At 39.1% G+C, this 27,210-nt stretch overlaps 1 protein-coding gene across 1 annotated transcript in view; it reads left to right on the top strand.

Annotated features, from left to right (window-relative positions):
* The window catches only part of NRP1 (neuropilin 1), a 113,278-nt gene that overhangs the window by 34,067 nt on the left and 52,001 nt on the right, over positions 1-27,210 (top strand). Inside the window, 3 exon segments of the mRNA XM_066200096.1 lie at positions 12,442-12,623; positions 17,118-17,345; positions 24,854-25,009. Of these exon segments, the coding sequence (XP_066056193.1) occupies positions 12,442-12,623; positions 17,118-17,345; positions 24,854-25,009 (566 nt within the window).

Below are 27,210 nucleotides of genomic sequence, written 5' to 3'. Positions count from 1 at the left end.
TGAGCCTGGTCAGGAAGCTCAAAGTGAGGAAAGGGATGGTGTATTATCTCATTTCCTTCCCAGACTTCCTTCTACTGTTTTGGGCAATTTATACCTTTAAGAATGCATAAGGCAAACAAAGCTTGTTCTCCCTAGTGTGTGAAAGCCTGTCTTTTGCATTATTAAACCATAAAGGAAAGCCTGGCGTTATCTCGCGCAGATTCTCTGCACGTACAAGAGGATCCGGCCCAAACACATTTCACGGCTTGTCTGTCTGAGTTAGTGTGCTGCTTGCCAGGGGTGAAGGAGAGGAAAGAATCAATGCTTAATGCCACAGAGTCTTACACAGGTTGCTCTTGGGTGTAGTGCTTATCACCACTAAGTCGACAAAAGTAAAAGCATTTATAGATACCTACTGAAAGTGTAAACTAAACAAAAGCCATCAAAACAGGATTTTATCCATTTAATTGCAGAGTAAGTTTTTCATCAGCTGTATAATGGTTTATTGCCTTTCAAGGCTTATTTATTGTAATTAATTAAAGAAGACTTAGAACACCACTCCCTTATGGATTACAAAAGGAAAGAAGATGCCATGCCATTTTTGTTTGCAATTCATTGAGTTATTTGCAGATCCCCTTGATCTGTCAGGCAATATAATATATTATTATAGCTCCATGTCATCCTGTCCATTTCTCTAAGTAGAAAGCAAAGGCAGAAGCATGACCCATGAAATGCAGAAAACATATCAACATCATTATCCATACTTTCTTGGATGCAGTAACAGCTGTTTCCTGAAGAGTGTCTTTTTCTCGATTACAGCTGTTGAAGCAGCCTGTACAAGAATGGGAGAGTGGTTCTAGGAGAACTTTACTTCTGAGCTCAGCAGTTTCTTTGTGAGTGTGCTACTCCTGACTTAGGCTTTCTACTGCCCTGATTTCAAAGGCGGGGGTCATCTCACCCCAACCAAAATAGATTTAGCATTCACTGAGTATAGGTCCAAATGCTCAACAGATTTAAGAGAGAATATATCTCAAGAAGTTGCACTGATGAGGGAGGAAAAGGAAGTGGAAAGAAGACAAACTTGGTCCCATTTAATGAACACTTCCTTGACATTTGTGCAGCTCCCGCTGGGGATTTGAGCTGGCACGCATGTATTCAGTGTGGTCCCAATTACTGAAGCCCATGAGCTGTGTATGTGTTTGTGTTGTGTGTATGTCCATTACCCTGCTTGCTTTCCAAAGTATTAAGTACCAGAAGAAAGCTATGCAAAAATTTTTAGCAAACTCTTGTGAATTCTGGTAGGTTTTCCACTTAGTTTTCCATTTTAAATTAGCGTACGGCAGTGCAACTCAGATGCAATGCCACTAAACTGTAAATCTGTACCAGAGATGATGCTGATCTGCTGTGCACATTTTCCTTCCTGTAAGTCATTATCACATGCCTCTCTTTCTAAGAAAGACATTTTTATGAGAGGTGGATCACTGGGGTGGGTTTTTTTTTTTTGCATGGCTGGTTTGTCCCACATTCCTGCTATAACAATGCAGTTTCACTGGGCACTGGGTCATATGGCTGACCTCAGCTAACAAGCTGTTCCTGTTTTTAGGCTACTGGGAATGTTTATTGGCCACTGTTTTCCTCCTTTTTAAACACATAGTTATTCCTCAAGACCCATATAAACCATAAGGTCACAAAACACATAAAAACTGTGACATTCTCAGTGATATAGGATATAAATGAACTAAATTCAGGCTTAGCAGCTTTAAGCATCTAAGGTATATTTTATTGTAAGATAAATACATTTATTTAATTTATATATACTTTTCAGTTCTAGGATATACACAATAAAATGGCAATAAAGTTGCTCAATGGGACAAACTTTTATATAACAACGTTTCAAATTGGTACAGTTTAACTGTGAGCTCTATTACAAAAACAAAGTACAGTAACTCTGAAATAGTTTAAATAGTGATCTGTTTGCAATAAACATTAAGTAATCATGTACTTTATGAGAAAATTATAATTCTGAGGGTAATATTGAATTTCCTAATGCAGATTTCAAGAGCAGAATCTCAGGGAGAGGTCTGCACTCATGTCAGATTAATGCGCTGATGCATGCAAAAGCAAACTACACCTATAAGGATATGCATAAGTTACCAACAGGAGTTTTATTTATAATGTCTCTACTGAAATTAGACAACAAATTAACAGAAAAGCGTTGATAGCAATTGTTATAGTCTAAATCTACATAGACACTCTGCTTCCCTGTTCTCAGCTGAGTTAGTGGTTTTGAAATTAACGTCTTCCAGGCTGAATTACCCAGGCTGCTTCTCTGGCTGAGAATGAACTTTGGGAAGAAACATCTGAAATGATTCAGGTCTTTTCCTGTATAAAGAATATAGAAATACACACAGAAAAACACACACACATAGGTGCATACACAGTTGCAGAACAGAAGACAAGCCATGGGACTTTTTCAGGCAGGTCTTCAGTCACACTCGCTCAGATCAGAAGTATGGAATTGGAAAGCACCGTCCTTGAGTAAATGTTCCTCGCACTGCTCTTTGGAATTATCACTCAGATTTCACAAAGCCAGGGCTCCTTTAAAGTTGCCAACCCTAAGTATTACTCATGTGCTTAAGGGTTGTTTGTTAAAGTGGCAATGTACACAACCAAATGATTTTGTGCTGAGATAACGGCTCGCCAGGAAACATGCAGATGTTGTAAGTGGGTTGATCTCTGAACTACGAATGTTTCTTATTCAGCTTTGTGTGCCTCCTGTGCCAGAGAGCACTCCTAGATGTTATGGCCAGACACTTTGCCTTTCCAAGTTTGTATTACAATAAAGAAGTAAGGAGATGGTTTTCATCTAGATGTTACAATAGTCTGCCAAATGTCTTCTCAGCATTATGAGAATATTTACCTAATAATGCCACGTATCTCACACACTTAAGGACTCTGTTTTCAATAAAGAAAAGACTTGAAAGTTTGGATCTCCTTTATGTAGCTCAAACTCTTTTTCCTTGGTGATAGCTCAAGAGAGTCTGACCCCCCTTTCCCCAGAAAAAATCCATGGGTAAAGCTCTAATACATGCACATGATGAAACACTGACAAGCCAAAAGTTTCAGAAGCAAAGCTGGACATTTTCCAATAACTCCACTTGTTTGGAGTTATGCCTATATGCCAATATGCCTAATTGTGTGGCTATACACGGGTTTGAGATTCAGTCTCAGCAAAACATCAATCCAGTCATTTACATGTGTCACACTTTCAGGCAAGGAATACCCACGCAGTCATTTATATCAGTACAGACTAAGTATGTGAAGACACTAATCCCACAGTGGATTTTTCACTTGGCCCAAGGTCTGCCCACAGGGCATGTGATGCAGAAATCACAACAAAGCAAACAACACTGAGAAATATTGAGCTCCAAGTGCCTCACACTGCATCCTTAATATTCCCTTATATAGTTCCTAACTGGAAATAAATGAAAATGCCCATCATTTCACTGTATTTACAGAGCTCCAGGACATGGTTGCTATGGAAGAAAATTGCCGTAACTTCTGATCTAAAGCTGATATGTATGTCTGTAATTTCCTTTCTCCTTTAGCCTCTTTTAGTTTCATTAATTATAAGTATTGGTCAGGGAGGTTGTAGACAGCCCACAAGGGACAAATATCTGAGTTTCCGAAGTGTGGAACTTATTTTATGTTCTGAACTTTCACAGTTTCTGTAAAAAACAACATCTACCTTATACTTTTAAAAGTTGAGTTCCTAAGGTTGTGATTAATATACTACATAGATCCCCAAAGGATAATTACAAATTAATCAGCAGTTCAAAACTCCCAAATGGAATGCTGTAAGGTTGCCATAACTTTAAAGCATTTCTTTTCTTCTCTCATGGAAAGAAAAAGAAATCACAACTGATCCTGATCTCCATTTGATACAGTTCTTTCTCTGTTCTTTAGGCATTCGAGGAAGCAAACCCAAGGCTTCTATAACTTACCAATTAGGCAGGCTTTTTAGTGAATTCAGCAGTACATGCTCAGAGCACTAATCCAACCACAAATCATTAAGCTTGTTAGGCACATGAAAACAATGTTTGATGGATATAGAGGTGTACAGTGAGTGTGAGTGTGTATATATGCATGAGTCTCTGTATGCAAGTTATTTAGTCTAGTTCTCCTACAGAAATGTATTTGTGATTCCATGTGAGACTTTGCAGCCCCTTCTTCCAGTCATTCTATAGCTTAGGAAAACTTCCAATTTTCAAGCCTCTGTTAAGAAGCTTTATTTGAAACCCACAGAAGCCGCTAGGAATCTTTCCATTATTTCAGGAGAAGCTAGACTGGGCTCTTATGTTTAAAACACAGTATCTGGCTATCTCCGCTTAGTTCCTTGCTGTTTGCAAAATTTCTGTAAGACTGCTGGCACTCAGTCTCTCTCTCCCGTCTCCACATATGTAAAATAAGAGTGACAACTTTACCTCAGAGGAATGTCACAAAGCTTCACTTATAAACAGATTGGCATACTTGGATGAAGTTGGTCTACTAACAAGAAGTTTTCTGATTGATGGGCATCTCTTGGGAGGTCATAGAAACAAAAACAAAACCATATAGTTGAGGTTTGGTTTTTTGTTTTTTTTTTTTTTTTTTGCTTACAAGAGCCAATTCTTATGCATGAGGGCTGTTTGTGTCATCCCTCTTCTCTCTCTTATCACCTAGGATATCATTCCAAATCTAACCATGTCAAATTAGTGGCTCAATACTAAACTAAGCCAATTCAAAACCTTCACACCTGGAATATCCACGTGAAAAGCCTGAGGTACAGTGAGTAACAAGAAAGTTAGTTTTTAAAAAATGTAACTTTTTTTCCAGTTTCTAAAACCCTTAGCTGTCTCAACATAGATAAAGTAAATATTAAACAACCAGTAAAAATTAGACTGCATTTCATTTTGTGAAGAACACTGGAAAGTTGGCAAGAGGTAAGATTTTGCAGTGAAATAGGGAAGTGAACAAGTTGTAAATGACTCTAATATCTTCCAGATGGCATATTTTACTTGGGAACTGAGTTTAGAGTAATTAGAGGCATGTGAAATTCCTATAAATACTAAACTTCACCAGTTTGACACTAGAAAGCTCCTTCCTCTCTGAAGTCTTTAAACTGCTAAGTGTTCCTTTTTCCCCCACTTAAAGTGGAAGTCAAGCATTTGTAAATTTGTCTTATTTGACAGACAGAAACCTTTTCCGTGAAAAAATAGCATTTTTCTATGCCAGAAAGTTATGAACTGAAGTTTCTCACTGAAGAGGTTTAAAATTGAATGTTTCTTCCCAGAAGAGGTTTTCATTTTTATATACTGGGATCATTATATTATAATTTATTACAGTATGCAGCAAGCAATGAAATCAGTGGAATTTACTGTAACTTGAAGATCAAATCTTTTCATTGGTGAAATGCTTTTTGCAGATAGATGTGCTGAAGACCTTAGCAGATGAATTTTGCTTTTACTTCCCCTAGGACATTGTAATGCTAAAATGTCAAAGCCCAATCCATAACCTTTGGTTCTTCTTCATTTTCGGCACGACAATGTTACATACATTCCAAAAGTGAACCTGGTGTTCTCATTTCTGTTGAAGAATTTTCCAGATTTTATTTGGTATTAATAGAATAGAACTAAGTTAATACAAGATAAAATATTCTGTCACCACTTGCACCCTTTTTAGCCATATGCCGGTGTAAACCGACTTAGATCCATTGGTATAAAGCGCCTAATCTCATTTGCAGCGCTAAAGATCTGGCTATTGTTCTCAGTGGAGCTGTATAGATAAAAGTGCAGATACAGTCTTGCTTATTTGATTCAGATCTTCGGTTCTGCGAGTCTCAGTTACTCAAAAAGCATGAGCCAAAATACAAGGAGCATGTGATAAGATGAAGGATGCTCGGATTTTAAAATAGTAATGATTGTTTTTGTTACTTTGGAGTTCTGAAATGTTATTGGTTAAGGTATGTTGCATTTCAGATTCCTTTGTTCAGCAGAGAATGAAGAGCTTAATTTTAAATGAAAGCGCAAATCCCAGTGCATTCAATTATTCCAGAAACCAGTGTAATAACAAGACTGCTGCTAACAGTAGCTGGAATTAAACTGTTGCAGTGGGTAACTGTAGATCTTCATTGATGTCTTTGTTACATCTTTTCTCTTTTTCACTACAGCATTGTCTTGTACTAAAATAGACCCTCAGTAGTTCATTCTTAATGGAGACCCAACGTCAGTTAATGGCATTACTAAATTACTGAACAGTGGCCAAATCCCAATGGCCTTATTCCCAGAAATCTCTTAGGTTGACAAGACCTTTGTATGAATAACTCCAGTGAATTTTGGCCCTGGGTGAACACCATAAAAACACCAGCTCACAAAAGACCAATGGAAACAAAGGCCCCCCAAACTGACAATAAATTACAAATCATTAATCGATTGCAAATTGTGCATTTAAATATCCAGCACTTTAGAGAACTCTGGGATTTAGATGATATGTTGTCTCCCTTGGGGGGGCTGCATCTGCACCATGAGTCCAGTACAAACAAAACCAGTTTAAAAGCCTCCTGCCATGGGCTCTGACTCCCACCTTCCCTTCTCACAATTTGGCACTGCCTCACTCATCCTAATCCAACTGTATGCATGTCCATCCTCAGAGAAATGATCTGTTGGGCGTTTTAATAGACTCAAAGAAAAAAGGGAGAATGGGGGAGGGGGGAAGGGAAGGGAAGGGAAGGGAAGGGAAGGGAAGGGAAGGGAAGGGAAGGGAAGGGAAGGGAAGGGAAGGGAAGGGAAGGGAAGGGAAGGGAAGGGAAGGGAAGGGAAGGGAAGGGAAGGGAAGGGAAGGGAAGGGAAGGGAAGGGAAGGGAAGGGAAGGGAAGGGAAGGGAAGGGAAGGGAAGGGAAGGGAAGGGAAGGGAAGGGAAGGGAAGGGAAGGGAAGGGAAGGGAAGGGAAGGGAAGGGAAGGGAAGGGAAGGGAAGGAAAGGAAAGGAAAGGAAAGGAAAGGAAAGGAAAGGAAAGGAAAGGAAAGGAAAGGAAAGGAAAGGAAAGGAAAGGAAAGGAAAGGAAAGGAAAGGAAAGGAAAGGTAACAGGTGACTTGTAAAGAGGGAGAAGGGTTCTCCACTGAGAAGACTGCAGTGTGTGACAGGAGCAAGCAGCCAGGTAGGAACACACCATGAAGGATCCCATGCCAGTAAGCACACTGGGAAGGGGCTTAGAAAGGAAAAAACCGCAGTTCCCATGCCACCTGGTGATCAGGGAGCGCTTGTGCCCTGCTTAGGCTTGTTGAGGATACAGCAGTCACCCAGGATCCTCTGAGGGCTGCTTTCACCTCCACCAATGGTCTTGTGAGGCCCACTTAGGAGGAATTATATCCCCTTAGTGTAGAAGCCTGCACTGACAGTCCCAGCTACAGGGAAGGCTGGTGTGTCTTCAAAGGATGGGTCAGTCCCCCAATGTCTATGGGGTAGGTTACCTTACAGGAGGCCCTGGAGACTGGTCAGGCTGCACAGAGGAGGCTCAGATGAAGAGAAATGCAGCAGATGCTGAGGTTACAGGCAGAAAATCAGCCCATTCAGGGCTGTGCCTAATTTTTTATTTTTAATAGCATGTACTTCTTTTTCTTGTTGCTAATAAACTGCGATTAAGGTTGGTGTCCCTCAAGTGCCTGCAGCTTTTAAGCTTTTAGCTCTGGGATACAGATTGCTTTGTGCCACCAGCACTGCAGTAAATCCCACACCTCTGACCCTCAGTAACTAATGGGGCACAAAGCCACAGTGCAGAACAACTTGAAGCTCTTTATTTAGATTTCTTCTTGCGATGCCTTCTGTTCAACTAAAGTGGAGGCTTGTGAGGAATAAAAAAAAAAAAAAAAAACTTTATAAAATAAAGGCAAAAGGAAGATATGTACTAAGAAGAAAATTTTCAGAACCAAAGATAGTCTGACCAGGGTGGATAATTCACGTCCGGGAGAAATTTAGTAGCTTGGTTGGACGTGGAATCAGAGTGATAAATTAAACAGAGACTTGGAAATTTTTTTCATCCTAACAGGTGAACAGCCAGAGTATTAATAATAACCATATAGATCACAGTAGTCTGCAGAAAAATATGGTATATTTGGATGTAAATTAAATTATAATTGTATATACTTCACTGATTGTTTCATAAGATTAAATGGCAGATATTTAGATTTCAGCTGAGTTCTACCTATTTCTTGAGAAGGAATTTTTTTTAAGGAAAAAGGTATATTATCACTGCCCTGGTCATAGGCAAATGTGTAGAAGCAGGGTGTAGCTTGGCAGAATGACTGGCTTCAGCAGCAGGCAGGGCTTTCCAGCACTTGCACCTCACCTTCTGCAGTACAACAAGCAATAGTGAATTTCAGGGCTCTCCAGCATGTTCAGATCTGAACCCCAACGTAAGCACTGTTATCACTTACTAGAAACTGGTAGTAGAAAATCCACCATAATTTGAATTCTGCAGCTCTTTATGTTTTTCATTGCCCGAGGTTCATTTTATAGGTATTACTTGGCCTTTTTGCAAAAGCATAACTTACACTTTCCAAAAAAGTTCTGGAAAGTTTTTTGCAATTCCTTGAAGAATTAGAGGAATTCTAGACTCTCTCATCTTTCCACTGGGAATCTCTCCCAGACATGGCTTTACTAAACCATAAAATTAGGACCAAATAGTAATGGCCTGTTCTGGTACCAGCTGGGAGGAGCAGGAAGTGTGTGTGAACTCTTGCACTGCTGTTCATCAGTCTCCACCCAACAGCCACGCACTGGCCTTGCACACTAGAGAAGGTGCAAACAGAAGTGGAATATCTGGAAAGATCCAGGCAAGCAAAAAGGAAATGCTTTTTGCATTGTGGCAAAGCAGCTCCATGAACATATTCACTGACTGTCCTCTCTTCTGGGCAGGCATCTCCTATTTTCACATCTGAACTCATGCTCTAGTCTTTCACCCGAAACTGCACTCCGTGGTTAGCACCATGTTTATATTTACATCTCTCTGCCATAAGCCCTAAAGGACTATAAAATTACAAGAAATATTTGCCACACCATTGACAGCAGTAACTGAGTGAAGAATTGCCAAATGGGAAATCCAAATTTGCAAACTCAGTATTCTGGGCTGTGTGCCAAGTCTGTCTGGGTGCTGCGGAGGTGACACATTCAGTCTTCTCACAGAGATGCCAGTGTGCCAACTGTATCCCTGGCACAGCATCTTCTGACAAACTTATGGAAAAGAACTGCTACCAAGTCCAGAGGGACATGCAAGCTGCTTTCTGAGCTTCCTTGGCAGCAACTCCTTTTCCAAGTTGTGACTGTACTTTCTCCTATTTACAAGACCAGTTGTTTGTGATATGCTGTGGTCTCTGGTAGGATTTTGAAAAGTGCAAAAATGACAGCAGGATGTTGGTTTCCAAGTATGAACTAGTAAAATCCAGAGTAATTTTATTTCTCTAAGAAAAAAATAATATAGATACTCATTTACTGCAGCCCAGATATCATATGTTGCCACCAGTGAGGGAGGATCCAAATCCATTTGTTATCTGCCAATTGAAAAACATGATTGTTAGAATATGAGGAGTGTGAGGCTGATCTCTAAAGCTTCCTCTTTTCAAATTGTACTTCTCACCCATTGTCTCACAGCCAAACTTCTCTGTCTGTCAGTAATTTTTCAAAATGAAATAAAAAAAACTGAAAAACCCTCCAATCTTCCATGGGGTTGTGTGACCTATAGCTTGCAAAAATCCATTAGAAGAAAGCCTTTTAGTAACCAAATTGTGTCATTTACAACTGCACAGCAGCCAGGAAGAGCACCATAAATTACGATTCTGTCACTACAAGGGACAATGGAAAGTGTGGGCAGGCTATTGCTATAAAGGAGGAAAACTAGGAGAGTGATAGAATTTAATTTGAATGGAGTTTTTTTGCCTAATTTACTTCATATAATAGCAAAATTGGTACTTACAGGTTAGTTATTTTTTGGCTATATGTGGAAGACTTAGAAAGACTATATAACATTGTTTATTTTTAAGGTCTAGCAGAATAAAAAAATCCTTTTGGATTTTTCATCTCCTTTATATATGAAGAAAAAAAGAGTGTAAAATTTGGTTAGCATTTTTAATTAATTTTTTTCATACCATTTGAAAATTTGTCTACTGTTGAAGCTTGAGCAAGGAATGGTGCCTGGGAAGCTGGTGAAATAATGTCACTGTGGGGTAAATGGAGCAAAGCCTGTCATTCAGATGCTGTGGGTTTACGTGGTTGTTCTTGCTTTTTAACAAGCAGTTGATTATTTGGAGAAAAGATGTCTTGTTAAAAATTCTCAACATACATTTTTTTCCTAGAATCTAAAAACTAGTAGCATGTATCCCTGAGTACTTTCAATAGGTTTTGCAGAGAATCTAAAGCTGGAAATTTTAAGGATATTTCTGAGAAGGCAAAATAAAAAATAAAGCAGACAAAACCCCAACAATTCTGAGGTTTCTTTACAACTCTTCTCCTTTCAAATCCTGTTATGCACATATGATAAAGACATTATAGAAAGAACAGAAGCCTAATTTTTAAAACTACAGGCTACTTAAGTGTCTGTAAAATCATCTGAGAAATGCATGTTTCCACTTTGTCTTTCCACCAATCTGCACTGGGAAAGTGAAGCTAGTGAGCTGAGCAATTGCTACTAGAAAAATCAAATACATAAGAAGAAATGCAGTTAACACAAATATTTCACATATGTTAATGCTTACAGTTCCATCAGTGTCAGCTTTATTTTCTATTTGATATACACCAAAGCTGGCACACAGTTTTAACTGATGAGGTAATGTCATTTTTAATTTAAGGAGCCTTAAGCTGTCCACTTTAACTAGTGATATCATCTTTGCAGCTGTCTCACAGGACTTCATGTAAACATAAGTAATGTGCCCTGGATGGTTTGGAGCAGAGTTGTTAAAAATGACATTGGTCATCATGAAGACATTTTTTTCCTTTGATCTCTTTAAAAATGCCAGACACACTTTATTGTCCTGTCATTTTTAGCTCTTCCTTGTATATTAATATGCTTGGAGCATTTCAGTGAGCATAACAGTAGAATATAAAGGTCTAAACAAATTAATGGCAACATTTAATGTCAGTCGTAGTAAGATAATGAAAAGTAAATGAGATTGTCTGGCTAACAGCAACTTGTTAAATAAAAGGGCAGCGTGGCTGAGACGCACAGATGCAGGGGCAGGGAAAAGCCTTTTGCTGCTGTCTGAAAGAGTCACAGGACACAACCCAAGCTCCAAATGCCACCACGTTCTAGGAGAAGATTAAACTGATTCTACAGATTGGGTCTGATCCTCCTTCCTGTCTGGGGTCAAGTGAAATCATCTGCTAATAAAACTTAAGAACAGACCTGTGTCTGCACCTGCAGCTTCTCCCTCCCATGACTTTCATTCTCGTTTGTATTCCCTGGGCTGGTTCAGCACCACCAGCCTGCTGGGCTTGCTCTCCTCAGCCCTTGAACACCAAATCTGTCAGACCAGACACTACACATTGGCATCTCTGGTGACAGGGCTGAGGAGCCCTAATGTGTTGCTCACAGGCAACCTTTTACTACCAATTATTATCTGCATTTTCATCATATGCTTTTCCTTATACAGTCTTAGGTTTGATGCAGATAATCACAGAAATTTTAGCCCAATCTGTCTAGTAATCACATGTTACACAAATATGAATGTTGGAACATGAACTTCCTGATTCAAATACTTAAATGAAGGTGATTTGTATTGAAACAATTTTTGTCTGAGAAAAACCAAGTACTGCGACTGACTTGTGGATTTTGTGATGTGCTCCAAACCGTTTGTCCAGATAATAAGGAAAATAACAGATTTTTTCTGCCACTGATCTGCAACATGATGGAGTTTTGAACAAAATCTAATGTTTAGGGATTTATTTATTATTCTGTGGACATATGTGTGGAGGACAGCATATGGAAATCAAAGTATTGTTCATAAAGAGCTACAGCCAAGAAGACGTTTTTGAATTCATAACAGAACTTCACAGTTTGAAAAGAATGCTATGCATTATGTATTGATAACAACACTACACAGACAAAGGAACACAATTTAATAATACAGAATTGTGCTCGTGAGATTTCCTTTTTTTTTTTTTTTTTTTTTTTGTTAATTGGTTACTTTAGCTGACATTGTCTGCAAGCATAATGGACACCATTCTTCCTAATAGTTCCATGTTGCCAGATGATGTCTACAGACATAATGTAGTCCATTTTAATTATTTCATTTTGCTTACATCTTTCAGCATAATGCATTTTCCAAGCAAGCTAGCATTTTTCTTGATTATCTATGTTGTGTTATGGTTTCTAAATTAATTAGGTCTCCTTCTTTCCTGGAAGTTAAAAGTTTCTTCCTTCCATTTATCTACCAGGTATGATTATGTTGAAGTGATTGATGGAGATAATGCTGAAGGACGCTTATGGGGAAAGTACTGTGGAAAAATTGCTCCCCCTCCTTTAGTGTCTTCAGGACCATATCTTTTTATTAAATTTGTTTCCGATTATGAGACGCATGGAGCAGGATTTTCTATCCGTTATGAAGTTTTCAAAAGAGGTGAGAAACAATTCATTGTTACATAGTTCATAACCTGTGATTTTTACTTGCATCAGAAAGTTCACCATAAGTCTTTGAAATGGGGAAAATGCATGAAAATGCTTGAAAGAGAAAATCTTACTACCCTTGTCATTCCAAGATGGGGTGTATGTTTAGTGGGTGTAAATCATCATGAATCCAGTGGGTCAGCTGTGTCTAGGGGTTGACTCCTCTACATGAAATATGGTAGTTTTTGTCAGCTGTTTTTTTCAACCATCTTAAAACCATTAGCTTTATTGCTTTCCTTTTTTTTTCTTTTTAATAATAATTACTGTATGATTTACAATGTTACTGCCTCAGCAGCACTGCAACCTTTTGAGTCCCTGGCTTATTTTGGTTAATGTTTTGCTCTGTGCTCCCAAGAGATGGCTGTGGGCTCGGAAAGGACACAAGTACACATGGGCAGCAGATGATGTTGATGCTGCTTTCACAAATCATGTTTGGGAGGTAAAGGAGAGAAGCAGCTCACACTGATCACGGGCATGACCTGCTGGATGCTCGTGCCAGGAGTTACTGCCAATGAGCACAATTAGCTTTATGGGGCACAGAGAAAGCTCAGGGAAACAGAGAGTGCAGGATTAACCAGACATAGAGACACTCCCTCTTTTATAACACTCTTCCCAAGTCAATAGCTAGAAGGGCTGTAAGGTCACCTTTTTTGGCATAGATCTTCCCTATAGCTGGATGGAGAGTAATAATTCATATATTCCATTCCTGGAGAATAGAGGACCAAAACTCATAATATCTAAAAAAGACAATGATATAAATTTTAACGAAAAAAATTGACTTTGACGTCGATGTTTAGGGTCATATTCACAAAAGCAGCTCAAAACTTCAAATTTCCAATGCACGCCACTCCCAGTCAGTGCCCCATTTTCAGAACCAGTCCAAGTCCCTTTTATGCACCTAAACCAGAGCTAGATTTTTAGCTGTGTTCAGCACACACTCTTGGTGGCAGCTGTACTGCTAATGAGGAGAAGCACAGTAGTGAAGTCGCTTTTCTATTGCTATTGCTGCTCTGCACAGTGGTAATTGGGGCCACAGACCTCTTTTTCTCCATCTTCCCTGTCTGTAAATCCACTCTTGACTCCCAGAGATTCTTTTGCTGACCTTCAGGGTCACATTTTTTAAAGGAATTCAGCATCCAAATGACACCAAGCTTTCCTGAAAAAATATCTGTATTTATTTTGATGTCCTTAGGAGCCCAAACTCTTGAAAATGTATTCTGACGTTTCTCAGTGCTTATGTATGCAGTACCATCTTTTCATAAAGAGCAAGGCTGAAGCACAAGAAGAAGTGAAAGAATGATCTGTGAAACAATCTATTTTAGTAACTGAACCCTTTCAAGAAAAAGGTTTTATTTATTTCCTAACAGTGTAATGACAACTCAGAACTCTGACAGGAACATTGTGTTTATTTCCTTGTGTGGTCATTTACATGTCTCAAAGATACACATTTACCATGTTAAGATGGCATTATGAATGTGATTTTACACACATGGAAGTCGGGAAACTCAAAATTATGGCTCCCAGAGCAACTTTAACTCCAGTTCATTCTACATAAACTGTATATTAAGGCAGGACAGTTATCACCATGCAGTGTTAGAAGATGTCATGTGTACACAAAGGATACAAATTATCATTGCTGCAGGAACACAGCCCTATTTAACTTCTGAAAAAATGCATATACACTATACCAGTTTTGCATTTTAATATCTGTGCCAAATAAAGCAGTTCACCCTTTTGCACTGGTGAAGCTCAGCTGCCTACACCAGACAAGTATGTCTGGTTTAGCATATTCACAACTTCCTCATCATTTCCCAGGCATGGGAAGAATGATCCCAAGCCCGAGGTCCTGTGGTGCTCAGCTGAAGGCTGAGCTTCATTCCAGTACACAGTATATTTTTTTGCCCATTGCTCTTTACTTATCATTCAGCTCCATGGCCAGAGAGACGCTGAAGAAGTTGTAGTCAGGATTAAACATGAACCACATTTTGCCCAACACTTAGCCCACATGAATGTTCATCATTTTGGCTTGCGCAGACATCCTATTTTAGGGTGGCTGGGTGACGTATTCACTAGAAAAGGATCTACACAGTTCACGTTCAGCATTCCTAACTTTAGTCAACTAAATTTATGGTGTAAACTTAAAGAAAAGAAAGTGTCAAGCAAGAAGGCAAATGAATTTTTGGCTCAGTGACACCCACAGATAGCAGATTAAATTATCCCCACTGTCATCTCTTTTTCTTTGCTCTCTCTGTTGCCTCCTCTCTGTCTTTCCTTCAGTTCATCTATCTTCCTTTGTTCATACAAATGTACACATGTATTTCTCCACCTCAGAAGTATCTACTTTTGGTATCTCTGCTGGAACCTTTTCTGCCAGTTTTCCATGCATGTTGCCCCATGGAGTTCCTCATAGCCTCAGTATAGATATAATTCCTGCAGCTGCTTCACAGTGTCAATAAAGGGTCAAAATCTTTGGAGGGCATTTTAGTGAGACAGTTTTCCCCTGAAAACAGTTTCTGTTTCTTGCACCAGATTGACTTGAAAGTGTTTAAAATAAAGCAAGCTGGCATCAAGATACCATGTGTGAGTGTAAGGAGCCTGACGATTGCGCACACTCAGAGCCAGGATCTGGCTGTATTTAATAAAGCAATAATGATCCTGGCTTACATTTTATATTGCATCTTTTATTGGATTCCAAGAGGAGTACAGAGCACTTTATACTATGAATGGCATAGCAAAGCTATTTTATCCTGAAACAGCAGCTACTGGTGGGAGTGAGGAGCAACAACCAGAATATAACCCTCCCCCACGTGACAAGGAGACAAGGGAATGACAGGGAGAGAAGAGGAATATTTGACTTATGTGTAAAGGGGTGATTTAATTACAGACAAAATGTAATTTACCAAATTGGAATGGGTCAGGTTGCATGAGCATCGATATCCACATCTTCCAAAATATGCCATGAAATGTTCTGAATATTGATGTGATAGTTCATGAATTTCCTCTCAGTGTCTGTTGAAGGGCAAGAGTACCTGAACTGAGTAGATTCATTCAGACCTCTCTCTTGCTTGCTGAATTTAGCTGGGAGGTGGCCAGATCTGTGGGGGGTAATATGTTTGGCACATTCACAATGAAAACATTTTCTATAGTGAAATAAGAGTATTCATATATGCAACAAGCCAGACTGTTTTCCTTCAAGGATCTATGTTAGGCATTGGAAATCCTCTAAGGCTTCCTGACTACAGTCTCTAAGGATGCTGGGCATCCTCATGCAGATTGGGGCCTCACACACATCATCCCCCAGCACAGACCTGCCTGTTGCAACCAAGCTGTTCTGTGTCCTTCCTCTCCACCATGTCTGAGGACCTTCATTTGAGTCATCCTACTCGAACTCCCCAGGCCAGCTGATATCCACCAATGCCCCAAGTCCTGTAAATCATGCCATTAAAACTGGAGTGTCAAAAGGCAGAGGGGGATACCTATGCCAGCCTTGTGGGAAGATGTGTGGGCAGTGCCTGCAGCTGACTTCTGAGCACACCTGCAGGTGTGGGATCCACAAAGAGGATTCCTGAGGGACCTAAATAAAGGAGAAATGAGATCTGTCAATAAGAAAGGAATTCCAGTTTGTCCCCTGTATTCACAAAGGCAAATTCAGTGTCCTGGCCTTTTATACCCTTACATCTTTACTACCACTTTCCTGCTCCACCAAGAGCACTGTTTGGAGCATCCCATTATGCCATGGTGGAAACATCAGGGAAAGCTGGTGTGTCAACATTGACATTAGGTGACTTCTAGCAACACTGCCTGTAATCACACAGTTTATCATTGCCACACTAACAGCAACATTTTACTGGTGCACCTGTGTCAACACCACTCAGAATGAGTCACTCACCCTCAGTACATGTACGAATTACCTTTCACATTTAGTTTGTCAAGGAGGCATAGGTCACATCTGGCAGAGTTACTGAGTCAGTGCTCCAGGAATCTGAAACCAGTACTCCCTCTACTGAATTCACTCACCCGCTTTTGTAAAAAATTCTATTTCACCAATAAAAGCCTGTCAGCCATAAGATTTAAAGATTTGAGCTTGAAGGGGCTATAATTATTTCTCTAGGGCTCTGTCGAGATTTCTGCAGCTTACAATTTCATTGTTCCCACATGACTTTGTATTTGTCATAATTTTTTCTAGAGCTGGTACAAGTTTTCATATTGTTCCATACAAATTGAAAATTGAAGATCAGACAGTATATGCGAATTGGGCTTTAAATGACTGACTATCAATAATAGGAACAAGCTGGCTGAATGATTAATGCAGCGATTAAAATTAGGTGTTTCATTGAAAAGCCACCTTTGCTGCAGGAGAGACAATACAACCTAATTTGTTTTCCAGCTAACTGCTTTGCTTAGTAGCACAGTGTTAACCCAGTTGATTTTTCTGCTTCTCCTACAGGACCTGAATGTTCCAGAAACTTTACTTCTTCAAGTGGAGTGATAAAGTCCCCTGGATTCCCTGAAAAATATCCCAATAGCCTTGAATGCACTTATATTATCTTTGCACCAAAGATGTCAGAGATTATACTGGAATTTGAGAGCTTTGAGCTAGAACCTGATTCAAATACTCCAGGGGGAGCATTCTGTCGCTATGACCGATTGGAAATCTGGGATGGATTCCCTGATGGTAAGAGAAAAATGGACTTTAATATGCATAACCATTACTATTTAGTGGCCTGTAGAAAGCATATTCCCATTTTTTAAACTGTCATGCTAGAGAGATCCTTGCTTGATTTATGTGAAATGAGTTGAATTAAAAAGAAATGGAGAAAATGCTCTGTAAATTCATTCAGTAAAGCATTTCACAGTATGAATGATTTTTTTAAATGAAATATGTTCAATTTTAACAGTTGGCTTAGCAGAAACCTCTGTGTTCAGTGGTAATATGTGATAAACCTCCTACACTAAAATAAATTAAATGTGAAGCCTTCTAATGAGTCCCCAAATTGTCACAGCTCACCCATAAGTATAGTCCAGATATTTCCAACAAATTGCAGAAACTGGACTTTGGGTACTGACCCTCTGACTTGCAGAGGAACTGCGTTACAGACCAGCTGTCAAAGCAGAGAATTTCTTTGCCAGAGAAAATGGGATGTCCATGCAGTTGAAATCATAGTGACTAAACAATTACCCAGGTCAGTAAACAGTCACTGAGTTATTCATTCAGGTGGCTTCAGTGACTGGGCACTGCAGGGTTCCTCCATTATAGTGCTCTCTCTTCCAGCAGTTTAAGCAAATCCAAAGGTTTTATCTTAATTTGTTAATTTATAATCTCTGATTAGATGGCCTCATGTGTCAGGGTGGGTGTGTTGGGTACCCTTCTGGAACATCTCTGCCATCTCAGTAATTTTCCACTTAGTTGTTGACCACAGTTGACCTTGTGCACATTCACTAAGTGCATAGCTAGATATTAGCTAACCCTATGGAGCCAGAGAGCCCTCATTTCACCTTCCGCCCAACCCCATATTCCTGTTTTACACTGAGTCTGACAAATAAAATAGCTGCATGATTTCTCTGGTTTTCATATACCATCTTGGGTCTGTAAGGTTTAAATCTCCCCTAGGCAGGACAGCCGTGTTCCAGTTGTCCAAGGACCCAGAGCCAAAGGCTGCAGCTCCAGTCTAAAAGGGATTGTTCAAGCTGAGTGCCCAACCTTTAGAGTGCCCAAAGGCCTAAATGAGCTGTGGAAATAGCTATGTAAAGCTGATTATTAGTGATGCCTTTTTCACTGTTTCTATGTTTGGCATAAGCTAATACAGAGAAGCATCTTGAAGCTGTCCTTTCTCTTCTTAATTTTTAATTTGTTGCAAAATTCGGTGACTGAAGATTTATGTTGTTTGTGTTGGGCACTAATTACAACTATTTCAGTTCTCCATTCATGTGATAACCCATATAAATAGGGGGGGTTTTTTTGTTTGTTTTACGAACAGCAGTGACAGTTTCTACAAACTGCTAATCCTACATTAATATTTGATTTAAATGAAAATATATTACTTAAGGAATATATTTTAATAACACATTAAAACTTGCCTGTTTTCCTAAATAAATCCCTGATGTAATTTTGCTTAAAGCTTCCATTGATGCTGCAGGAAATATGTGTCTTTTAACATATATTTGCACTTTTTTATTTTATGCTTAATGGATTTATCATGGTTCTTTTCAATCCGTTTCAATAAAGAGTGAAGAAAGACCCATAACAGTAGCTAAAAGACTATTTAGTATTTAATGCCTCAATTAGGAAAACAATGTTTTAACAGCACAATAATGATGTCTGGAACATTTAATAATAGGTTTATTTGTATATAGACCAAATCTGTCCTGTAGAGCTTGCATTTAAACTGATATTTGAAAAGATGATCCAGTAAATCAATTTACGTGTAATATAACCAAAAAGAAATGCATTTTTGTCAGTGTAGAGGGCTTCAAAGCAGTAATTTCTTGGTTCAAGAAAGTGGCTGAGCAATACTAAAGACCAATTATCAACAGGCATTATCAGCCTTCCACAAACTGTTTCACAAACTCTCTACACTCAAAATGATCCTGACATCCACTAAGGGTACTTGCGTGTTTACTTGTAAATATTCAACAGAATCTGTAGGCTGGAGAAATGTTTTCTTAGATACAAACTGTTGAAGGTTGCAGCAGTTGTAGGAAAATGTAGGAGGATCCTCAGCCAGCAGTCGGTCTCTCTTGTTTAACTTTGCACCACAAAGAAAGATGGAATGTGATTGCTTTTCTATAAATGCATCGCAGGATGAATCGCTGGGAGGAAGAACTATTTCAACTGAAGAGCAAGGCTGGCACAGGAATCCACTGGTACAGCCTGGCCATGAACTGAAGATAGAGAATGTCTGGATACAGGAGAATATATATATAGAGAGAATCTAGGGGAAAAAAGTCTAATTTGCATGCACATGAAAATAGTAAATTTCTACACAGTGGTAAATTAGACAGTGTGGTTCCCTTTGATGAAGGGAGACTCACCCAGGGTGAGTGTTTGAGCCATTCGTCCATTTTCGTTTAGCCTGTGCAGAAATATTCTACACTATTAGCTGAAACATGGGCATGGTTGTGTGCATTTTTAATTTGCTGGTGTACTCCCTTACACAGTTTTAGCACACATCAATTTGCACTTTCCCAAGAAATTTCTAAGCATGATTTGGAGGACAGTGAAAGCCAGGGATCATTCTCAACAGGCATGCTGGACATGGCCAGCCAGTTTCAGAGGGAAGAGCCCCATAAGGGCAAGCTGTGTCACACTCTCAGTCTGGTCCCAGGAGCAGTCCCTGGCTACTGGCTGCAGATCCAGAGGGTGTCCCCTGGCCTCCTCTGTTTAGTGACATACCCACAGAAAAGGAAGTTACTTTGCTTTGTTGAAATGCATTGATGCTCACATGCCCAGTTGTGTTAAAGCTGCTGTTGCATTGATATAAATGTGACTGAAGGGTTTCTGAAATACCTGGAAAAAATACATATCCTTCGGTTCACATCCCTGCTCCACAGTAACACAGCTGTGGTTTCCTGGGACGATGGCAGTATTGTAAAAGGAGAGAGAACAGATTTTTGGAAAATAATTGTGGTCTCAACCAGAGCAGAATTAGATGGACAGCGCCCTGAACATGCATCTCTGGGAAGCAGGCATCAGGATTTGAGCCAGGCACAGCGAGTCCCTCTGTTTCCAGAAGGGAACAGCATCCCACTCTGACCTGTCTCAACATCTACTTTAGGGCACAGTTAATGGACCTCTAGAGTTTCTCGTCTCATTGACTGCACTAGAAGCTATGAATCCCTAAGCCAGATGTAAACTTTAGATGCCTAAGTTAAAGCAGATGAAACCCAACATAAGTGGAAGATGTTTTCACTAGAGAACTTGATAAGCTACAGTCACTGGAGATCAGCAGGAAATAATTTTGCTGTTTTATACAGTTGTGATTCTTTTTTCTTTCCTTCCCTCCAAAAAAGCAAAAAATAAAGAAGAGAAATGTTCTTTTAAACAAATTTTCACAATGATGTTTAAAAGGATATGTCAAAGTCAGTATGCTTCCATTTACATTTTACTTCTACGTAATTTCCATTTCACTGATGGAAAACAATTTTCTGTTAGAGAATTTGACAGCAACTGTAACAGTCATTCAAAAAGATGTTAATCCTGAAATGCTCTGTCACAATCATGGAGTCCTCAGCCTACCTGGCTGTCCTTTCAGTGGATCGAAGCTGGCAAGTGCTGAGTATTTGCTACTTGATTCTACAAAATACGTGCTTATCTTTGAAGTTAGATTGACTTCAAAAGGAATTCACCAAGGACACTTACAGGACTGAAGTTAAACAGTGGCATAAGTGTTTTGCTGTTTCAAGAGGGGAATGGTAGGCATTCAGGAATGCCTCAAACCTGGCATTTTGTTTCCTGAAAAAAACCCAGTGGAAGAATATCTGAGAACTATGGGTGCTTGTTGCAAATATTGTACAGAAAGGGGACAATGGTTTGAAAGAGATAACAGGTGGATTTAGAGCAGGAGAGTGAGTAGATCTCAGAATAGAAAGATATGATTTTGCATGAATAAACTAGATACCAAAAATATCTTTGCCCAAGGCACAGATATATCTCAGCCGGCGTCTGCTGAGAACACTCCATTGATGACTTTGAAGAAAAATAGCCCACTCAAAACGAGGACTAGCTTTAGTGATGAATTGCACATATTCATCATGCAGCTCTCTTTGAAGCTCTATAAGCTGTCTACTAGGGCTCAAACGTAATTTAAAGAAGTTTATGTATGGTTTGACAACCACAGCCTAAGCATTGCTGCTTCAGTCAATACCACAAGAGCTTCCACTGAATTACAGAGCAAAGCAGAATGCTTTACTGCAGTCATTAACATCAGTGCAAATGAAGGTTGCTATTAATCTAAGTGTGGTTCTCCTGTTGTGGTTGCTTTCTACACTTTTGTGAGAAGCCATTAAGATCTAAGAGCATACACAAGCTCAGTGTAGTTGACTACTGGAATGTGAGGATGGAATTCGTTTTTCAGTTGTTTCTTCTTCAGCATCCTAAATTGTGCACAAATATTTTTTCAATAAAAATCATAGTGATGCAAAAATACTGTCCACAACATACCTGCATACTTATTAACAAAAGCTTTAAAATTAAATACATGGCTAGTTAACATAACATTTGTTTTAATATTTTAGAAGTCTGATACACCTTTTTTTCCTTGCTTCTGGTTTTTTGTTTTGTGTTTTTGTTTTTGTTTTTTTTTTTTGGAGGGGGTTCTTAACCTAATTCCAGAAGCTAACATTTAACCTAGATGGATAAAAGTGTATTTCAGTAAGTCTCGGCATTTCCTCATAACAATATTCTTTATGCAGAAGGGCAAACAATAGTAAAGAAAAGAAGAATCAGTAAGGATAAGGTTTCTGTTTAGTCTTGAACCAGCAGCCACTTTCTATATATTCTACACTCTGATCTGTAAACCTTCAAAAATACTGATTAAGAATAATAAATGATTTATTCAAGCTATAGAATTAGATTCTGCATTTTGGGAAATGCAGGCAAAATAGGTTTCTTAGTTGTCCCTCCATCTTTTAACTAGAAAGTTACTCAATTTTCCACTGTACAATACTGTGCCAGTGGAGAGAGGAGCCAAGGTCTCAGAAATTGCAACAGCATGGGCAGTCAGTTGCAGTAGCTGGCTCAGTGAAATGCCTTTGTTCAGGTGGTGTAACAGCATCCCTGAGTGAGGACATAATCCAAGTGACTCACATTTGGAGCAGCCCTTCCTGGGAGATGCTGTCATAGCAACATCATGGTCCACAGTTAGAGGCTGGCCTAATGACTTTTCAGCACCCTCAGCCCTAAAATTGCCATCTGGAACTCCACACAGAGTTTTATGAAATCCCATCTCATTTCCTAAGGAATTATCAGGAAGATGGTAAAAAAACCCCCAGTGGCATAGTCTACCTAAAGAGCCAGCAGTCTCACCCTCTGAATGACTCCTCAGATGGGTTTCCTGGACAGCATTTATTTGATGTGGTGACAAGTGAAATATTTGATAATTTATTATCATTCAAAAGTTTTCAAGACTTGAATGGAAAAAAAAAATAGAAGAGGAAACTTCATGTTAGCTATTTATGGAAAAAGGAGAATCTCTATTTCATCCAGTTGTGCTCAGATCAATATCATATTAGCTCAGCAGGCTGAGGTTTACATGTTGTGCAAAAAAATTCAATACCTCTTTGTGTCATATTCAGCACATTTTTGGCACTTGCAGCCACATAGCTAGCAAAGGGAATAGTACTGTGATGGCAGGGCCAATCTGTTGAAGACTCAAATGCATAATCACTAAGTATGTCTAAAAATTATAAACCAGTGAGTCATGGGGAATCTTTAAGCCTGTCTGCTTTAAACAAAGTTCTCTTCTGTTTGTCGTTTCAAAGAGGCTTCCCCACAGGAAATGGGAGGACGGAGGCTCAGAGTACCATAACATGGTGGCCTTATCCTCCTTGTTCTTGCCGTTTAGACCACCATCAGCAGCTATAACCTTGAAAGCCATTCTGAAAAAGAGCAGGATCAGAGCTGTTTGCACACAGAAAATGCAAAAGAAAACAAAAACAAAAACAAAAACTTGCAGCAACTGGAATGTGGCAGCATTGTTTTGTGTTTTTAAAAAACTGCTAATGGTAACAGTCTAAAACAAATTTCTGTCTCCGAAAAATAAAACCATGAAGCTTTAATGATTTCTAGGATGAGGAAGAACTCAACTTATATCCTCTATTGGATGTTTCATTCTATCAATGCTGCATTGAACAACCTTAGTGGAAAAAGTCTGAATTGGCAGGTATTTCAAATGCCATAGGATTGCCAAGGCAACTGAAGACTAACTGTGGCCAGAATATGGATAGAAAAGCACATGCTGGCGTCAAGAGCTGTAACATCTGAGCTCCCTCTTTCTGGCAACTCTAGGGCCTTACAGAAATGTGTAGCTTACATAATAAAGTTATTCCAAGCTGGAACTGTTTTACTTGTTGGAAAATGCCAATAAATGACTGGAAAATTATGTTAGCTGTAGATTTTCTTTGAACTGTGAATAATTAGGATATCTAAACATTTTATATTTTAAACTGAAAGTGTAATGGACTTCCTAGAGAAATGACAAGGTGTTAATTTAAGCCTGGAAAGCCAGTGGTGTAAGCATTAGAATGACGCCTCATGATTGTTTTCATGATTGACTCCATGGTGGGTTTTAGCATTATCTTTTCTTATTGTTTGTAAGCACAGATGTACCACCATTCCACAGCCTAGGGACCTATCTGTAGGGAATGCTCAAGTGCTAGTAGGCCACATATGTTGGTTGTGAATTGAGTAGCCTAATTAAGAAAAAATATTATCTCACTGCACAGGAAATGCTGAAAAATACCAAAATCAGGTTTACACAGTGTTAACATGGAGTTCATGTCACTGTGTATGTGTGTGTATTCTGTGACGTGGAGATATCCTTAAGAAATTCTTGCTCTTTTGAAATGATTAAGATTCCACTCTTAAATTCTTTTACAATATTCTTTAGTATTGACCATATGGGCAAAAGAACTATGGGGTTCTGAAAGCCTAAATAAAGAGGGATGAAGAGCCATTGGTCATAGTCTGAGTCAAAAATGTTTTTCAAAGTTTGAGATGAAATTAGCAGATCATCTGCAGTATGGAGTATAAAACCTGGAAGTCACTTGAACTCCTCACATCAGTATCTTGTGTACTGGGTAGGCAAATCAGGCCATTTATGACAAGTTGCTCTCATCATAAATTGGTGCTTCAATCACACTTTGGAAAATATTTGTGGTGCTTTGTGTGTGTAATTTTGTGCATCACTGCCCTGTCTGCACACTTTGAAGGACACTTTTTAAAATCCTGGTTCTGTACATTTTCAGAGGTTCATGGAGTGCTATCTGGAGCATTTCAGAAGTATGATTGCTAGGGTAGGATAAACAATTTATTGTTCATCGCTAAATTATTGATGGTGTTGTATTTTGAATTGTTACAGAAGTTCACCATTTCCTGCTGAGGGACTGTCTTTGGGAAGATATTGTTGTGGCACCTATTGTTATAGCAGCACCGGTAGTTTACTATTGTATGCTGTTTCTTTGCAGTTGGCCCACACATTGGGCGTTATTGTGGACAAAACAACCCAGGACGTGTCCGGTCTTCCACAGGGATTCTGTCCATGGTATTTTACACCGACAGTGCAATAGCAAAGGAGGGCTTCTCTGCAAACTACAGTGTGTCACAGAGCACTGTGTCAGAAGGTCAGTATTTATCTATCCCGCAGAGCTCCTTGGAAAATACTCTCTGTTATGTCTTCTTGCACACCAGGTGTTGCCTGAAGCTTTAAAGAAACATTAAATAAATAAGATGGTGGAGAAGGATTGGTTCTGTTTTCCTTTTTTTCTTTTTTCTTTTTTTTTTTAAACAACAGCTACCCTTTGAAAAGACGTGCAAGAAGTAGAATTCTCCTTACAGTTTTATTCCACTGTATTGCCAGGAAGTTGGGATAATTATTGTGAAAAACTGCACTGACCAAGGAAACGCAGGAATGCAGAGCAATTGAACACTTGCATTAAAATAATGAAACATGAACAATGAATGCACTATCCAAAGCCTTCTTTTATTACATGGAATAAGCTTTCATGATCGATTTCTTGAATAAAAAGAACCCATATAATATATGTGCTCTTGTTAAACCATTTCATAAGCTTTCTTCTCTGTCTCATACTTTTTTCTCAGTTGACTCATTTTCATGCTTACCCTTTGGACAGAGAATGAAATGAAGTGAGGGAAACAGGAAAATAACATGCTGTGTTACACCATGTCCTTGCTGATTTCATTGCTTTCCTCAATGATAAAACACACACTTTATATCAAACTCCCTCTCCTTTGTATGTCTTCCTGAGTTTTGAGCAGATTCACACAGATTTGATGTACTTGTTTAATCAAGAAACGGACAAAAGAAAAATGAGTAAACTGAAAATTTAGCTGTAACTCTCCATCTCTGCTCCACTCCCTGCCTTTCTAACAGCTTTCTTACACACACATAGGCAGGAAGAGGGAATGGGGGACACACAGCCTCTGTGGATGGGAAGCATTGTACATTCAACTAGTTTGGTTTCTCTTTATGTAGGTGCTGCTCCTATCTCTTCATAACTAGCACAACCAACTTATGTCCCCATGTCTACCTCCTCCACCATCACCTTCCCTAGGCTGTAGATGCACCATCACACTGAAGTCAGAATTAATAGTATCTGCTATGCCAAGATGCCTTTAGCTCTTAAACACAGGACAGCAGAAGTTAGTGTGCATGAAAACCCTTTTGGATGACCAGAGGAAGCATTTTATATGCTGCAGACTTAGACAGAGAAGTGAATTCTCTCGTTTAATTTCAGCCACCCTTACTCTGTGTTGTTTGGTCACCTCCAGAGGACAGCCCAATCTACTTATCTCAGACATGTATGATGTCCCCAGGAGTTACTTGTCTCTCTCAGTAGACTACAGGGAAAGCCAGCATGTCTAGATCAAACTAGACACTTTTTAGGTATTTTGATATTACTCCCACATATCAGGTTTTATATTCTTTGCAGTGGCTTATGGCTTTCCGTCAGATTTCAAGCAGAAGTTCCTTTCCTTTGAGTCTTACCCTAATGTAGTTCAGCTTCAGTATTTCACAACATACCTAATACACTGAAGCAGCACAGAACTGGGGAACAGGGTCCTATTCCACAGGAATTGCTGGTATAATTCAGTTATGGGAAGCCACAACTGCAGCTCCTATAAAATACCCTGATAACATATCTGAATGTAAATTTTTGTATCCCCGATGAAAGATTTAAGTTTGGGGTTTTTTTACAATACTTTCATTTTCATTGAAAACCCCAAACTTTGTTTATTTAAAGCTCATTTTTCCAACTCATGGTTGTTGAAAATTTCAGCTCAGCACCCACCCCTATTAGAGAAACATCAGATCCAGAGAAGCTGTAATAAAAAGGAGCATATATCAAATATATATCCAACTCCATTTCACACAGTTATTTTAGCCTAAATTCTAATACAGGAATGAATTATATTTCTATAGTGTGAAGTCCTTAAATGGAAGCATAGGCACATGGGGTTTTTTCTCCTGCCCTTGTAACTGGGGTTGGTAAACTTCTGACATGAAGACACAGGAGCACCTGGGTGGGAGGAGCTGTCTAAAACTAGTGGTTTCTCTTGCCTTAATAGGGGTTGGAGCCTTTACTTCTAAAGACTGAGAGAGGAATTGAGTCACTCTGCCCTATCAACCTTTGAACTCACTATAGTGATTAAGAAGTCAATTGATTCTAAATTAGCTAGGTACTTTTTGTGTCAACAAAAAGAGATTGAATGGAGATGATCAACTCATTTGCAGTACACCACATTACAGAAGAGGTGGTAATTTCCTTAGGTCAATAATTTTGTGGCCTGAGTTCAAATTTTG

The sequence above is a fragment of the Chamaea fasciata genome, unplaced genomic scaffold (assembly GCF_029207755.1).
Source record: "Chamaea fasciata isolate MVZ Bird 193981 ecotype frontalis unplaced genomic scaffold, bChaFas1.0.hap1 SCAF_1, whole genome shotgun sequence".
NCBI lineage: Eukaryota > Metazoa > Chordata > Aves > Passeriformes > Sylviidae > Chamaea > Chamaea fasciata.
The sequence above is the reverse complement of the archived record's forward strand: the minus strand, read 5'-3'. Positions and strand labels throughout refer to the sequence as shown.